The sequence below is a fragment of the Anabrus simplex genome, chromosome 2 (assembly GCF_040414725.1).
Source record: "Anabrus simplex isolate iqAnaSimp1 chromosome 2, ASM4041472v1, whole genome shotgun sequence".
NCBI lineage: Eukaryota > Metazoa > Arthropoda > Insecta > Orthoptera > Tettigoniidae > Anabrus > Anabrus simplex.
Window position 1 is genome coordinate 194,217,705 of NC_090266.1, and position 18,915 is coordinate 194,236,619.

At 38.7% G+C, this 18,915-nt stretch overlaps 1 protein-coding gene across 2 annotated transcripts in view; it reads right to left on the reverse strand.

Annotated features, from left to right (window-relative positions):
* The window catches only part of LOC136862737 (pyruvate dehydrogenase phosphatase regulatory subunit, mitochondrial), a 372,304-nt gene that overhangs the window by 44,990 nt on the left and 308,399 nt on the right, over window positions 1–18,915 (reverse strand). For both annotated transcript variants that reach the window (XM_067138964.2, XM_067138965.2), the window contains exons 13-14: window positions 12,846–13,025; window positions 12,476–12,676 (exon numbers count right to left, since the gene is read on the reverse strand). In XM_067138964.2, the coding sequence (XP_066995065.1) occupies window positions 12,476–12,676; window positions 12,846–13,025 (381 nt within the window). The remainder of the gene's footprint in view (window positions 1–12,475; window positions 12,677–12,845; window positions 13,026–18,915) is intronic.

Below are 18,915 nucleotides of genomic sequence, written 5' to 3' on the forward strand. Positions count from 1 at the left end.
TTTCAATGTTTGTATTTTGAACCAACTTGTCCTGCCAACTTGTGTTTGCACATAACTACAACATTCCTTGTACACTGCCATCATCATTTTTATTGACCCCTGTCCAATTCCTTATTGCACCAGACTGTCCCAAACTTTAGTCCTAGGGACACTGTCATATGCCTTTTCAATGTCAATGAATGTAATCACCATATCACTCCCATTGCTCTATTATTGACCTCCCACTTCTGAAACCAAACTGATTTTCCTATATCTGATTTTCAACCCTCAACCTTATCCTACTTTCCAGTATTCTCTCTATTATCTTAGCAACATGGGATATCAAAGTAATTCCCCTGTAGTTCTTCAATACTTCAATATTTTTACTATACAAAGTCTTAATTGCAACATAAATACAATTTTAGAATACTTAATATACAGTCCTCCCCTGCGAACCATGTGACCTTGCCGCGGTGGGGAGGCTTGCGTGTCCCAATGAAGCAGATAGCCGAGCCGCAGGTGCAACTATATCGGATGGGTATCTGTCGAGAGACGAGACTAAGGAATGGTTCATCGAAAGGGGGGTAGCAGCCTTTCGGAAGTTGCAAGGGCGGCAGTCTAGATCAGGGCCTCTCAAACGCCCAAAATCTCACGCGTGCAGATAGAGGCGCAAGAGATCCGTGCACTGTGCATCGCTCCCGCTCGGCATGACTCGGATCAACGCTTCGTCTCTCGGCTACTCGGCTAAGCTCGGCTCAACTCGCCGATACTCGGCTCAAGTCAGCTCAGATTTGGAGCGCTACGGCGCAAGTGGGGCAGAGGGAAACAGGCGGAGCGAGCGAGACAGGCGTGAGGAAAGAGAGAGTAAGCACTATTGCTCCAAATCGAGGAGTGGGGGGTCTGCACTCTGGTCAACCAAGCCAAGTCGTCTTTTGCACCGTGCACAGTGCATGCACCACGCGCATGCACCCTGAGAGGTCCTGGTCTAGATGATCGACTGATATGGCCTTGTAATAATACTTAACATGGCTTAGCTGTGTTGATACTGCTACACGGCTGAAAGCAACGGGAAACTACAGCCGTAACTAACTCCCGAGGACATGCAGCTCTCTTTGTATGAATGATGTAGTGATGATGGCTTCCTCCCGGGTACAATATTCTGGAGGTAAACTAGTCCCCCATTCGGATCTCCGGGTGGGGACTACACAAGAGGGGGCGATCATCAGGAAGATGGATACCAACATTCCATGGAAAATTTATAATGTCCAATAACGGTCCATTTATATTGGTATTATAAATTTACTCATTCGGGACAAATATTTCAGATTCCCTATGGGAATCAACATCTATATCATCTGATAGCCAAGCAGGCATCAATTTTTGGTAAAGAGACAAAGTATCTCATAGTGCATTGGCACTGCCGGTGGCTACAATTAGCCTATGCAGTGGCCCCCACGGTATGCACTAGCCAGCATCTTGGTAGGTGTGCTAGGTACCAACTGATGAGCCCAACCTAGCACACGAGGGCGAAACGCTGGCAACCAGGAATGAGTTAGCTGGAAAATTTATAATGTCCAATAACGGACCATTTATATTGGTATTAAGTGGTATGTTCTGAGCTGTCAGTGGAGAGATTGTGTGGAATGACATTAGTAGACGAATAAGTTTGAGTGGCGTTTATAAAAGTAGGGAAGATCACAATATGAAGATACAGTTGGAATTCAAGAGGACAAACTGGGGCAAATATTCAGTTATACGAAGGGGAGTTAGGGACTGGAATAACTTACCAAGGGAGATGTTCAAAAAATTTCCAATTTCTTTGAAATCATTTACGAAAAGCCTAGGAAAACAACAGATAGGGAATCTGCTACCTGGGCGACTGTCCTAAATGCAGATCAGTATTGATCGATTGAGAGGGGGCGATCATCAGGAAGATGGATAATGACATTCTGCGAGTCGGAGCGTGGAATGTTAGAAATCTGAATCGTTGTGGTAGATTAGAGAATCTGAAAAGGGAGATGGATAGACTAAAGTTAGATGTAGTTGGTATAAGTGAAGTACGTTGGCAGGAAGAACGGGAAATTTGGTCAGGCGAATACCGAATTATCAACTCAAAATCAATACAGGAATTGGTTTTAAAATGAATAAGAAAATAGGGCAGTGGGTAAGCTACTACGACCAGCATAGTGAAAGAATTACTGTCATCAAGATAGACACCAAACCAATGCCCACCACAATAATGCAGGTATATATGCCTACTAGCTCAGCGGATGATGAGAAAGTCAAAAGAATATATGAAGAGATAGAAGATTCATACATGTAAAAGGTGACGAGAATCTAATTCTGATGGGAGACTGGAATGCAGTGGTAGGCCAAGGAAGAGAAGGTAATACAGGAGGAGAATTTCGATTGGGACAAAGGAACGAAAGAGGAAGTCGGCTGGTTGAATTCTGCACTGATCATAATTTAGTCCTTGCCAATACTTGGTTCAAGAACCACAAACGACGGCTGTATAGATGGACGAGACCTGGAGACACTGGAAGGTATCAATTAGACTTCATTATGATTAGGCAGAGATTCAGAAACCAGGTGTTGGATTGCAAAACTTTCCCAGGAGCAGACGTGGACTCTGACCACAACTTGTTGGCCATGAAATGCCATCTGAAGCTGAAGAAATTGAAGGAAGGAAAGAATGCAAAAAGATGGGATCTAGACAAGTAGAAAGAAAAGAGTGTGAGAGATTGTTTCAAGGAACATGTTGCAAAAAGACTAAATGAAAAGGCTGAAGGAAACACAACAGAGGAAGAGTGGACAGTCATGAAAAATGAAGTCAGTAGGGCTGCTGAAGAGATGTTAGGAAGGAAGATAAGATCAACTAAGAATCAGTGGATAACTCAGGAGATACTAGACCTGATTGATGAACGACAAAACTACAAGAATGCTAGAAATGAACAGGGCAGAACAGAATACAGGCAATTAAAGAATGAAGTGGATAGAAAGTGCAAGGTAGCTAAGGAGGAATGGCTGAAGGAGAAGTGCAAGGATGCTGAAGGTTGTATGGTTCTAGGAAAGGTAGATGCTGCATACAGGAAAATCAAGGAAACCTTTCGAGAAAGGAAATCTAGGTGTATGAATATTAAGAGCTTAGATGGAAAGCCACTTTTAGGGAAAGAAGACAAAGCAGAAAGATGGCAGGAACATATCCAACAGTTGTATCAAGGTAAAGATGTAGATAATTTTGTTCTGGAACAAGAAGAGGCTGTTAATGCTGATGAAATGGGAGACCCAATTTTGAGGTCAGAGTTTGACAGAGCTGTGAGCGACCTAAATAGGAACAAGGCACCTGGAATTGATGACATTCCTTCTCAATTACTGACCGCCTTAGGAGAAACCAGCATGGCAAGATTATTCCATTTAGTGTGTAAGATGTATGAGACAGGAGAAGTCCCATCCGATTTTTGTCAGAATGTTGTTATACCTATTCCCAAGAAAGCCGGTGCTGACAGGTGTGAAAACTACTGCACCATTAGTTTAGTATCTCATGCATGCAAAATTTTAACACGCATTATTTACAGAAGAATGGAAAAACAAGTTGAAGCTGAGTTGGGAGAAGATCAATTTGGCTTCAGAAGAAATGTGGGAACACGGGAAGCAATCCTGACTTTACGTCTGATCTTACAGGATCGAATCAAGAAGGACAAGCCCACATATATGGCATTCATAGATCTAGAAAAGGCATTCGATAATGTTGATTGATTAAAAGTCATTAACCTCATTTTTTGGTCCGTATTGACGACAGTGAATGCATACAATTTCCAGAATATTCGTTTAATGTCAAGCTAGTCAATACTTACAATACCACATTTTGTGGTTAAATCATTATAAAAAATAGACAGATCGTGAAATTTTTATAATTTTTTATAATTATTTAACCACAAAATGTGGTATTTTAAGTATTGACTAGGTTGACATTAAACGAATATTCTGGAAATTGTATGCAATGTTTATTGAACCAAACTATTTACGATTCTGAAGGTGACTGGGATCAGATACCGAGAATGAAGAATTATCTATAATCTGTATAAAAATCAGTCTGCAGTAATAAGAATCGAGGGCTTTGAAAAAGAAGCAGCAATCCAGAAAGGAGTGAGGCAAGGCTGCAGTTTGTCTCCCCTCCTTTTCAATGTTTACATAGAACAGGCAGTAAAGGAAATCAAAGAGGAAATTGGAAAGGGAATCACAATTCAAGGAGACGAAATGAAAACCTTGAGATTTGCCTATGATATTGTTATTTTATCTGAGACTGCAGAAGATCTTGAGAAGCTGCTGAATGGTATGGACAAAGTCTTGGGTAAGGAGTACAAGATGAAAATAAATAAGTCCAAAACAAAAGTAATGGAGTGCAGTTGAACAAAGGCAGGTGATGCAGAAAATATTAAATTAGGAAATGAAGTCTTAAAGGAAGTAAATGAATACTGTTACTTGGGTAGTAAAATAACTAACGATGGCAGAAGTTAGGAGGACATGAAATGCAGATTAGCACAAGCAAGGCAGAGCTTTCTTAAGAAAAGTAATTTGCTCACTTCAAACATTGATATAGGAATTAGAATGTTTTTGAAGACTTTTGTGTGGAGCGTGGCATTGTATGGAAGTGAAACATGGACGATAACTCGCTCAGAAAGAAAAAGAATAGGAGCTTTTGAAATGTTCTGTTACAGAAGGATGCTGAAGGTGAGATGGATAGATTGGATCACGAATGAAGAGATACTGAATCGAATTGGCGAGAGGAGTTCGATTTGGCTAAATTTACAAGTCATTAATCTCAGGTTTTGGTCCGTATTGACTACAGTGATCACATTCAATTTACCAAGTATACATTTATTGTTCACATATTCAATACCTACAGTACCATGTTTTGTGGTTAAATAATCATAAAAGGTTGAAAAGTTGTGGACATGTTTTGTCCTTCTTATTCAGCATCATCAGCACATTAGTTAATCTTAAAACAAACAAGTTTAAAAAAAAAGATTACACTATTGTTTATGAAAAATTGAGATGAGATATGTTGTGATATTAAAAAAATGTTTCTAAGATACAGTAGTTAGGAAATTTGACATGGGAAATACGAGCACATGATAAAATTATTGTAGTATGTTTTACAATATTGTCTAAAAATTAATTGTAATGATAAGAGGTTTTTAAAATCGGCATGTATCTGGAATTGTAATGGATCCTCTTCTTAAGGAAAGTCAATAATATTTGCCGCGATCGCTGCTAAGTAGATCAAAGGCTGAATTTTGTTTTAAATTATATATTCCAACTGTTAAATTTAGGTTGAAAAGAAGCAATTGGTGTTTTTTCGTTGGGTTGAATTGATTTAAGATACACTCTGACGTAATCGTTGAAATGGGGTATAAGTTGGAGATTTATCTGTGTTTGATAGTTATGTTGATTTTCACATATAAGAGTAGTTTTCCAGAAGTTGTAGGAAATCTTGATGTTGTTAAACTGCAAAAGAATAAAAAGACATATTTAGTGTGTGTGTTTAAAGCGTATGTGATTGTACAGTGTTGTGGATTGCGTAAAATTGGATACTTACTCAAATGCCATGTAAGTGTTTATGTTGTTTTGTTAGCAGCGTTGATCTGACTGGAGTTCCTACTACGCGTGTTGTATGGGTGTGACGGAGGGAGGGGGGCGAGTTGAGGGAGGGTAGAACTGGGCGAAGTATTACGTGTCAGTATCGGTGTGGGAGGGGGACTATTTGGAGGGGCAATTGTAGGCTTAGTAGTTGGGGGGATAAGTGGGGTTGTTGTATTGACGCTTTTAAGTGTTCGTGGGATCTTATTTTGCTTTGAAATAACTGTTTTTAATAACTGGGCGTTAATGTATATAAAGAACTTTTAACTTCCGTGTCTTCGTTAAGGTTGCGATCTTTATTAAATGTTTTGTCTAGAAAAATATAAATATTCTCTAATTCATTTAGTAGTTTCCCCTTATTAGTAATCCTGATTATTGTAAGATCCTTTTCTATTGAAGTAAAATGGTGACCTGTTTCCTTCATATGCAAACTCATAGCGGAATATTTGTTGTGTTTATCAGCATTGAAATGTTCTGTGTATCTTACAAGGAAACTTCGTCCAGTCTGACCAGCATATGAAAATCCACACTGTGAACATGTTAACCTGTACACTCCTGAGCCTGAATATTTACTGTTATTTTTATTATTTATTTTATTATAATTGAAAAATATGTTTTGTGTTGTGTTGGTTGTTCTGAAAGCTATGTTTATGTTTTATTTGTTGAAGGTATTAGTAATTTGGTGGATAGTTGGGTTACTATATTTAAAAATGGCCTATTTATTTCTGTTAGGTTTGTCTGGTATAAGGTTTGTGGACAACTTGTTTTTAATCTTATGTATTAGGTGGTTTACCATTTCGATCTTGTATCCATTAATTTTGGCAAGATTCCTTATGTAATTTAATTCAGGTTGTAGGTTGAAATTATTAAGGGTCTCGCAAAAATCAATTGAATTCTTTAAGGGCTGCTTGTTGTTAAATGTGTAGTGTCTTCTGAGGAAGCTATGAATGTATTTCGAAATTTTATAGGTTGGACTGTTACGGCAGTTAATGATGGGACGTATTAGGATATCCTTCTTGTGTATTTTAGGAAGGGCTCTTGCTACAGGGAGACTGGAATTCATGTTTGTGAGCCTTTGTTGTTCCTGATCGTTAAAAAGAAATGTTGATTTTTTTAGTAATGTCTTTAGGTTATGTTGTATTCTTGCTATCGGGTCCTTATTAACTGATATAGATGTTGATTCCCATAGGGAATCTGAAATATTTGTCCTGAATGAGCAAATTTATAATACCAATATAAATGGTCCGTTATTGGACATTATAAATTTTCCAGCTAGCTCATCTGATGGCCAAGCAGGCATCAATTTTTAGTGATGAGACAAAGTCTCTTAGTGCATTGGCACTGCTGGTGGCTCCAGTTAGCCTACGCAGTGGCCTCCACGGTATGCACTAGCCAGCGTATTGGTAGGTGTGCTAGGTACCAACTGATGAGCCCACCCTAGCACACGAGGGCGAAACGCTGGCAACCAAGAATGAGCTAGCTGGAAAATTTATAATGTCCAAAAACGGACCATTTATATTGGTATTATAAATTTGCTCATTCAGGACAAATATTTCAGATTCCCTATGGGAATCAATATCTATATCATCTGATGGCCAAGCAGGCATCAATTTTTAGTGACGAGACTAAGTCTCTTAGTGCATTGGCACTGCCGGTGGCTCCAGTTAGCCTACGCAGTGGCCTCCACGGTATGCACTAGCCAGCGTATTGGTAGGTGTGCTAGGTACCAATTGATGAGCCCATCCTTATTAACTATCGTGTAGTTATTACTATTAAGAAAATCTTCTGTTTATTTAATATACGTATCTTTATCTAGTAGAACTATTGAGCCTCCTTTATCAGCTTTGGTTACAATGATGATGTTATTATCTATTTTGGTTTTATGTTCTGTATTAATGTATGTTGTTCAGGGTCAAATTTATTGTTCAGGTCTTCCGCTAACCTTGGAAGTTTTTTCTTTAAATCTGTTCTTATATCGTTTTGTACTTCACAAGTAGTTTGGAAATGTTGGTTTCTATTTCGGCTATAGTGTTTATAATATCGACCTCTTTATTCTTCTTAGGCCTGGCGATGGGAGACCCAATTTCGGGCATCCTAGCTGATATCTACATGGACACGATAGAGCACACAAAAATCAAAACCAACATTAAAGGATTTTGTTTGTGGTTGAGGTATGTGGATGACACGTTTGTAGTAATTGATAAGAATATCACCAACAGCAACGAAATATTAGAAAACTTAAATAACATCAACCCTAGCGTAAATTTTACAAAAGAAGATGAGGATAAAGGCTCCTTAAACTTCTTAGATATAAAGGTCACCCAAACCAATAACTCCTTTGAGTATCAGATACACAGAAAACCTACACATTCGTCAGTATCCATAAATAATTCTTCACTACACCCCAGATCACAGAAACAGGCATCCTTTTACAGCCTGATATACCGAGCTTTAAGAATTCCATTATCCCCTGTAAACTTAAAAACTGAATTAAATTACATAAGGAATCTTGCCAAAATTAATGGATACAAGATCGAAATGGTAAACCACCTAATACATAAGATTAAAAACAAGTTGTCCACAAACCTTATACCAGACAAACCTAACAGAAATAAATAGGCCATTTTTAAATATAGTAACCCAACTATCCACCAAATTACTAATAAGTTCAACAAATAAAACATAAACATAGCCTTCAGAACAACCAACACAGCACAAAACATATTTTTCAATTATAATAAAATAAATAATAAAAATAACAGTACATATTCAGGCTCAGGAGTGTACAGGTTAACATGTTCACAGTGTGGATTTTTATACGTTGGTCAGACTGGATGAAGTTTCCTTGTAAGATACATGGAACATTTCAATGCTGATAAACACAACAAATATTCCGCTATGAGTTTGCATATGAAGGAAACAGGTCACCATTTTACTTCAATAGAAAAGGATCTTACAATAATCAGGATTACTAATAAGGGGAAACTACTAAATGAATTAGAGAATATTTATATTTTTCTAGACAAAACATTTAATAAAGATCGCAACCTTAACGATGACATGGAAGTTTAAAGTTCCTTATATACATTAACGCCCAAGTTATTAAAAACAGTTATTTCAAAGCAAAATAAGATCCCACGAACACTTAAAAGTGTCAATACAACAACCCCACTTATCCCCCCAACTACTAAGCCTACAACTGCCCCTCCAAATAGTCCCCCTCCCACACCGATACTGACACGTAATACTTCGCCCAGTTCTACCCTCCCTCAACTCGCCCCCCTCCCTCCGTCACACCCATACAACACGCGTAGTAGGAACTCCAGTCAGATCAACGCTGCTAACAAAACAACATAAACACTTACATGGCATTTGAGTAAGTATCCAATTTTACGCAATCCACAACACTGTACAATCACATACGCTTTAAACACACACACTAAATATGTCTTTTTATTCTTTTGCAGTTTAACAACATCAAGATTTCCTACAACTTCTGGAAAACTACTCTTATATGTGAAAATCAACATAACTATCAAACACAGATAAATCTCCAACTTATACCCCATTTCAACGATTACGTCAGAGTGTATCTTAAATCAATTCAACCCAACGAAAAAACACCAATTGCTTCTTTTCAACCTAAATTTAACAGTTGGAATATATAATTTAAAACAAAATTCAGCCTTTGATCTGCTTAGCAGCGATCGCGGCAAATATTATTGACTTTCCTTAAGAAGAGGATCCATTTCAATTCCAGATACATGCCGATTTTAAAAACCTCTTATCATTACAATTAATTTTTAGACAATATTGTAAAACATACTACAATAATTTTATCATGTGCTCGTATTTCCCATGTCAAATTTCCTAACTACTGTATCTTAGAAACATTTTTTTAATATCACAACATATCTCATCTCAATTTTTCATAAACAATAGTGTAATCTTTTTTTTTAAACTTGTTTGTTTTAAGATTAACTAATGTGCTGATGATGCTGAATAAGAAGGGCAAAACATGTCCACAACTTTTCAACCTTTTATGATTATTTAACCACAAAACATGGTACTGTAGGTATTGAATAGGTGAACAATAAATGTATACTTTGTAAATTGAATGTGTTGGCTAAATTTGACGAGAAGAAGAGATAGAATGATAGGACACATCATAAGACACCCAGGACTTGTTCAGCTGGTTTTTGAAGGAAGTGTTGGTGGTAAGAATGGTAGGGGTAGACCAGGGTATGAATATGACAAGCAGATTAGAGCAGATGTACGATGCAAGAGTTACGTAGAAATGAAAAGTTTAGCACAGGATAGGGTGGCATGGAAGCTGCATCAAACCAGTCTATGGACTGACGACTCAAACAACAATAATATACAGTATTTCTATTGTTGAGTATTTTGGATTATGGATGATTTGGGTTGAAATTACACCAAATATAATAACAGACAATAATAGAAAACTGCAAATGAACAACACTGAACTACATAGTCTAAGCAGTATGCTGCAGGAAGTTCATCATGTCCTCCCAAATAACTCTTAGGTGATAGAGAAAAACGTGCTTAGATTCAAAATCAGCATATGCGAATTAAATAAAATAGCATATTTTCATTTCTGAGAGCGAAGAAAAGTTTAAATTTGTTTAATTTCATCAATCCTCAATCACGTTCTGCTGATCATCATTTATAGTGTCCTTGTCTCGCCCATACTATTAAGAATATATGTTCCCCATCACTTATATCGAAGGTGTAATTTTAGTTAGTAATAAATTTATTTGCCGCGGACTGAGCACGCCTGGGCTCCGCTGAGCAGCTTGGGGCTTTACCAATGTGGTAATTATATGGGGACAGTAAGAACATGTACAGATCTAAATCTCCCTCTCTCAACCTCAAACACTACAGTATCATAATGAGGCTATCAGTACTGTTTGCCACAGAAAGCCTAAACATGTTCAGAAAGCTGGAAAGGAAGGATCGAAAGATCCTGAGAAAATTCATGGGTCCCATCAAACAGGAAGGTAAATTCAGAATCAGGCACAACAAGGAGCTAAACTAACAACTAGAGAGCATTACAACAGATATGAGAATAAGGAGACTACCGGTAATTATCTATGGAAATGCAGTCAGGATGCACAAACAGAAACTCGCCTCAAGAACCTTCAATACCATCTCTAGAGGGAAAACAACCAGCACCAAGTCAAGAAGACTAGTTCGGAAAGATTTAGAACAACTAGAAATTGATCCCAGTGAGATCTACACCAGAGATAAGTACAGAAGGCTGATCAGAACATCAGACCCCTCCTGTCCTGGAGTGAGGGTTAAAAGGAATTAAAAGATACTCGAAGCTTGAGAATGAGAGAGTACTAAGCTAAGAAGGAAGCTCACCAGAGTTAAGGACCGTGTGGTCCATAATTGGCCTAAACACACACATCCCAAACACTAAAAATATAAAGTAGTTAAATACTGTGCAAAACTACAAATGAATTTGATTCAGTGATTTGAGAGAAATATGTAGTATTCATATTTTAATGTAATTATGTGAGTAAATATGGAGCCTCCATGGTTCAGGCGGCAGCACAGCGGCCTCTCACCACTGGGTTCCCTGATTCAAATACCAGTCACTCCATGTAAGATTTGTGCTGGACAAAGCAGAGGCGGAACAGGTTTTTCTCCGGGTACTCCGGTTTTCCCTGTCATAATTCATTCCAGCAATGCTCTCCAATATAATTTCATTTCATCTGTCATTCATTAATCATTGCCCCAGAGGAGTGCGACAGGCACAATTCCTATCTTTGCCGCTAGATGGGGGCTTCATTCATTCCATTCCTGACCCGGTCGAATGACTGGAAACAGACTGTGGATTTTCATTTCATTTCATCTGAGTAAATATGTACATAACTATTTTATTGACACGATTTAGCCTGTGATAGTGCTCAGCAAGCTGGAAGTAAATGGGAGTAGACAATCATTCGAGTAGAATGGGTTGAAGTCTACATAATATCTTGACCATTTTACTTCACTAAGAAGTACACCTTTCCCAAGCTTTACAGAGTTGTTTTAAAATATTTCTTTTCAAACAACATTTCATTTCCTTCTCTGTCCATTAACAGACTACACTTTCAATATTTTCAGGTATATTAATTCTAACATTATTTTAAAAGCAATTTTCATGTTATTTTTTACGAGTATTCACAGTATGTTCAGGAATAGTTACTGTGCTGTAGACTTTAAGCCCTCTTAATTGCCAAAATAACTTCAAATTACTGAGCGATTATGAATGGACGATATGAACGGTAAACCCTATTAACTGACCTATTCTATACTTCTGTATAATTCTGTTCTGCTCTCATACAATGCTGGTACGTCAGGGTTGAGTCATAAAGTAGTTTTCTCACTTGTGCGTCTCAAGTTATCTCTTGGAACTCCAGACCTGACCTGGCTGCACTTTATTAATTGAAAATGAAATGGCGTACGGCTTTTAGTGCTAGGAGTGTACGAGGACATGTTTGGCTCGCCAGGTGCAGGTCTCTTTGATTTGACTCCCGTAGGCGACCTGCGCGTCGTGATGAGGATGAAGACGACACATATACCCAGCCCCCGTGCTAGCGAAATTAACCAAAGATGGTTAAATTTCCCGACCCTGCCGGGAATCCAACCCAGGACCCCTGTGACCAAAGGCCAACATGCTAAGCAGTTAGCCATGGAGCCGAACACTTTATTAATTAAATACCTTTGAATGCCAAATATCTCCTCACATCAAATTTCACCCTACATGATAACAAAATTCAAGTTGTGTGGTAGATGAAAGGGCACTCTTCATATGCTTCAATGATAGAACATATGGTAATCTCACCTGTCGTTTGAATGTAAAGCCATATCCAGTTGTGGTCGTTGCTCCAACATATTTACCGTCTCTATATATAGGTTCTCCACCCCATGGCCATAGGTCAATCTCATGATCATGATCTTGCAACAAAAGCTGCACATACATCCGCCTTATTCCTTCATTCCTTTGTTTCTCTAAGGCTTTGCGTCCGATGAAGTCCATGTCACTCTACAGAAATTAACATCTTAAAAGTATTACTTCCCACATTCACTCAGATGTACAGTAATAGAGAAACATTATTCTACACGTCCAAGAAAAACATTCTATTTCAAAGTATCTACATTATATATAAAACTAAAAGTTTGTTTTTTTCCATTTTTTTCAGATATCTACTCACATCAAATTTCACTCTCCAGGATCTACCACATTCCAGTGGAGTGGTGGTTGTGTCCAAATCCTGACCCCAGAAAGCATAGAAACGTTCCACACGGAGAGCTCTCATTGCATAGTATCCAGCATGCCGAATTCCATACTTCTGACCAGCTTCGATGAGACACGTATACACATGAAGAGCAAACTAGAAAAAAAGAGAATTCATGATTAAGAAATAACTGCATAATTAAACATGAGGGAGAGGAGGAAGAGACGCTTTTCAACTACTATTGAAAGAGTACAAGGATCACAAAAGTAATTTTAATTATTTATTTATTTATTTATTTATTTATTTATTTATTTATTTATTTATTTATTTTCTGCCATTTGCTTTACGGCACACCAACACAGATAGCTCTTTTGGTGACAATGGGATAGGAAAGGCCTAGGAATGGGAAGGAAGCGGCCATGGCCTTAATTAAGGAACAGCTCCAACATTTGCCTGGTGTGAAAATGGGAAACCATGGAAATCCATCTTCAAGGTTGCCGACAGTGGGATTCGAACCCACTAGCTCCCGGATGCAAGCTCACAGCTGCGCACCCTTAACCGCACAGCCAACTTGCCCGGTCAGAGAAATATAATCAACTGCACTCCGCACTCAGTATTCTGCGACCACATATATGATAATTAGAACAGATTGAAAAATTACTATATTGTAAGACTGAAAAGCACGCTTTCAGACATCAAAGATTCACTTTGCACTGAAGAACCACCAAACTTATGTTAATGAAAAGGAAAGAAGAAACAACACATTCCCTATGAAACTTGTCCCTCCCCCACTTTCTTTTTTACATAGACCAGATAACCAGCATTTAGGCTACGTATATATGGATATAGAAATGAGCAATCAAGGCAAAAATTAATTTTAGTCTCATTTCAACATTCACCACAAGTTTAACAAACCCGGTTGGTGGCCATGATCGTTAAAGCATTGAAGTCTATATGGTATGACACCGTGGTTAGCTGATTCAAGTCCCGTTGGTCAAAAAATTTTCCACCATCAGAATGTTGGCCGGCAGGGTAGGGGAGGTAGTGGTATACAATTTCTAATCACTAGATTGCCTGGATTAAATTGCAAACCTCTCTGCAGTGTTCATATGAAGTAAGGGAATGTGATGCTGTTGATGGTGATTAGTCTGTCGGATGGGAACGTAAAGCTTTCAACAGACCCCTTGGTGCTATTCAATAGGAGTAGGTTATGTGCCAGCACTGGGTTTCATCCTCTCCCTACCTCATTATCATCATCATCCCCTACAACCAGACGCGCAGCTCACCTATGGGTGTCAAATAGAAAGACCTGCACCAGGCGAGCCTAACATGTCCTTGGACACTCCTAGCACTAAAAGCCATACGATAGATACAAGTTTACCACAAATTATTTCAATTTTTCTTTCCTTGACCTTTTTTAGCCTATCATTTAGAGACAATGTGCAGAAGTAAAATTCTGGAGAGTTTAATATCGAAGTACATCAGAGGGATATGTGATGATAAAAATTGGTTCATGAGGAGCCAGTATGGATTTAGAAAGAAATTTTCTTGTGAGGCACAACTGGTGGGATTTCAGCAGGACATATCAGATCAGTTGGATTCAGGAGGTCAGTTAGACTGCATAGCCATAGATCTTTCCAAAGCCTTTGATAGAGTGGAACATGGAATATTATTAAAGAAATTGGAGGGAATAGGATTGGACGTAAGGGTTACACGTTGGATAAAAGCATTTCTAAATTCAAGGGTTCAGAAAGTCAAAGTAGGAAATAATGTATCTCAGGAAGAGAAAGTTTGGAAGGGAATTGCACAGGGTAGTATAATCGGTCCGTTACTTTTCTTAATATACGCAAATGATTTAGGGAACAATATAACATCAAAAATAAGATTGTATGCAGATGACATAATTGTTTATAGAGAAATAAACAACATTGAGGATTGTTCAGAATTACAAAGGGACCTTGAAAGTATCCAACAATGGGTTGAAGAAAATAATATGAAGGTTAATGGAGGCAAATCAACTGTTACAACTTTTACAAACAGGAGCTTTAAAACTGAATTTGAATATACTTTGGATGAGGTAGTTATCCCAAAAGATGGCAAGTGCAAATACTTAGGTGTGAGATTTGAAAGTAATTTGCACTGGAAGGGTCATATTGATGACATTGTTGGGAAAGCATACAGATCATTACATGTCATAATGAGGCTACTTAAAGGATGCAACAAAGAATTAAAAGAAAAAAGTTACTTGAGTATGGTTCGTCCATTATTGGAATATGCAAACAGTGTTTGGGATCCTCACCAAGAATACCTAATAAAAGAAATAGATAGTGTGCAGAGGAAAGCAGCAAGATTTGTAACAGGGGATTTCAGGAGAAAGAGTAGTGTATCAGAAATGTTAAAGGAACTTGGGTGGGAAACTTTAAGTAAGAGAAGGGAGAAAACTAGACTTACAGGATTATATAGAGCCTATACAGGAGAAGAAGCATGGGGAGATATCCGTGAGAGGCTTCAGTTGGAAAATAATTATATCGGCAGGACTGACCACAAATATAAAATTAGAAGGAATTTTAGCAGAAGCGATTGGGGTAAATTTTCATTCATTGGGAAGGGTGTGAAGGAGTGGAACAGTTTACCAGGGGTAGTGTTTGATCCTTTTCCAAAATCTGTACAGATATTCAAGAAGAGAATAAACAGCAACAGAGAAAATAAATGAAATGTTAGAGGGCATTCGACCAGTGCAGGTTATTGTATATAAAAAAATGTGTGTGAATAAATTAATTCCATCCCCTGGTCTAAGGAGTTTGGACAGCCAAAGTAGGGGACTGCCTGTAGGGGTGAAGTACAGTGGGGACTTCGAGGGCCCTGGGACCGCTACGGTAGCTGTGAAGGCCCTTCAGGAACTCTGAAAAGTGGTGGCAAAAGGGGCTCTGGTTAAGACGCAGCAGGTCGTTATGCTACTTAGGATCCAGAACGGGTAAAAAAAAAAAAAGTAAATAAATAAATGCAATGTAAATATTAATGTTATAGCAGTTGTATAGTATCATTTGAAGTAATTCCACATACTGTATATCAGTTGACTATATTTGTAAGCAGGACAGGATATATTATAAGTAGAATTTTGTAAACAATATAAATTTATTAAGGATGAGCTGTGTGTTTAATAGAAAACATTGTTAGCGTAAATTGTATAATATTGTATTATAGGAAAAATTTTCTTCTCTTGTTAATTTAATATTTAGTGCTTGACAATAATGTATTTTAGTGTACCATTTGCCACCGAGGTAGACACCTCATTTGCAAATAAAGAGATTTTGATTTGATTTGAAGTCAACTAGCCACAGAGGCTCATCAAACTACTGCATATAAAACAAAGTGTAGGAACCTGTATCAACCTTCATATTTAGTGCCAACTGGAAGTACAGACTGCAAGTACAGATAGACATACTGTACCTTCATCTCTTTAATGAATCCACATTATGGTACTTTCTTCTTATACTTGACATTAAAAACAAAAAAATCTATTTATAATTAAGGTATAGATCTTAGAGCTGGGTGTGTCTGAGGATATGTTTGGCTTACCAGGTCTGTATTTGCTTTTCCCAGTACACACCATGAGGGTCAGCTACACGTTCTGCTGTGTGAGAGTGTTGTCTGTGGGAGTAGGTGTAATTTTAAGGGCTACGAATGGGAAGGAAGTGGATATGGCCTTGAGAAAGGTACCATCCCAACCTCCTTGTCGTAGGTGACATGGTATCTGGTGTAAAACCTTCAACTGTTATGTTTAATATATTTTAATTCTATTTTATTAAATGATAAATTATCTTTTATTAAATGTTAAATATGACTAATACATGGTTCCTGTAAATATGTATTAAAAATTTGTATAACCTCAAATACGTATTGTGTATAAGTTTAACCTCAAAATCTACATAGTCGAAAGCGGTAGAAAACTCTATAATGTTCGCATATTAGATTTATTCTACTATAATTTGGTATATATGAAGGGTTCTGGAAACTTACTGTAAAGTTTATTATCCAGATACATGTAGAGACATCAGGAATGTTAAGAGAAATGTCTATGTCTATGTCTATTGGTAAACAGAAAACAAAAGTTTGAGTTGGATCCATTACTGGCGTACTCCATTCAACTAGCTGGTCGATCGATGTTTCGAGTGTGTTCCATTAGAGTGTTGTAAAAACCCTTCCAGAAATCGATAATTCTACATGGTTGATCGAACAATATATATATATATCGAGCCGTCAGTCAGTGAGGAGTGAGTTCAAGAGTGTGTATGTTTAGTGCGCGAGTCAGTGTTGATGATATCTGTACTTGTCAGAATCGACTTCAGGGTACTCTGTTATTAAGTGTTGCAGTGTCACTTGCTGGTATGTATAATTGTGTGTTGTGACTTACAGTGTCAACAAAGTAATTTTTACAAGGAAGTGAACGTGTTCTCGTGTGATATTTATTTCCGTCGAATAAAATCACATTGCAGAACAATAAACTGCCAGTAGGAAACTCTCTGCCTGCGAGAGAAACTATTGTACAGCCGAGAAGGAGGCATTAGCAGTTGTATGGGCGTTCGAGAAGTTCAGAGGATATCTAGAAGGAAGGAAGTTCAGACTCTTTACAGACAACTCCTCACTTCAGTGGCTGAATCGAGTTTCTGGAACTCAGTCCAAATTGATGCGATGGGCCTTGAAACTTACCGATTTTGACTTTGAAATTTGTCATGTTCCAAGCGTAGCCAATCAAGCTGCTGACAGTCCATCAAGAAATCCTGAGGATGGACAGAAATCAACCAAGAACTTACCAGAGAGAGAGATTCCTGGCCCAACTAAGAAATTTCAAACCGACCCCATGCTTCTCGCTATCCAGCGAGGAAATAATGAAATTGATGTAGATTTAATAAAGAAGTGGCAGACTGAGGACATGTCCTGTAACAGAATGGCATCCTGGATCAGCAAACGCAGCAATGATTGTTGATCTGTACCAGTTCAGTTTAAGATGTGCTACAAGAACTTTTGACTCGAAGACGGTATACTTAAGTATACTTCCCACCTGCCTGGATCTTCTCCGGTCATCATCATTCCGAGGTAGCAGGCTGCGAGGATTTTGGGAAAATGCCACGATAATCCAGAAGCCGGTCATCCTGGTCAAGAGGAAACCTACTCTTCGATTCGGCGACGTTTCTTCTGGGTACACATGCGTAAGGACATCAAGAACTACGTCCAAGCCTGTGCAATCTGTGCTCGCACTAAGGCGAACAACCAGAAGGCGAGTACCAGCATGAGAGGACACTGACCACATCAGCCTGGGGAGGTTCTCGCCCTTGACCTTATGGGACCCTACCCTAGGACATCTCACGGAAAGACGGGAATCCTCGTGGTGACTGACCTATTCACCAGATGGGTGGAAGCATTTGCCATCCCTGAAGCTACATCAGGACGTATCGTACAACTCTTAAGGACGGAAGTCTTCAGTCGATATGGGTATCCTCGGTGTCTATTCACAGACAATGGCAGTCAGTTCACCTCAAGACAGTGGTTGCGAACCCTGTCGGAGTGGGAAATTGGACACTGGACTACACCGAGCTATCAACCGGAAGCAAATCCCACCGAACGGAGAAACCAGGAGCTAAAGAAGATGCTTCAGATTCACTTGGTCGACAGAGAACATACCAAATGGGACCAACACCTACACGAGTCCCTTCTGGCCATCAGACAGCGGGTTAACTGCATCACGGGTGTCTCACCTGCAGAACTTTTCCTTGGATGTCCAATAAAGAGAACTGGCGAATGGAATTTTGTCCATGGACAAAGAGAGAGACCGGAGGATTCTGATACCTGGCATACGCAGAACCAGCAGCAGATTCAGCAGGTGCACCCCCAGGCCGAAGAGCGTTCAAGGAGAGAAGCTGAGAACAACGATGCACCAGAGGAAAGGGAGTTCAGACCAGGAACACTTGTTCTTTGTCAAAACCATCCCCTCAGCAACAGGCTTCAGAAGTTACATGCTGGGATGGCTCCAAAGTGGCTCAGACCT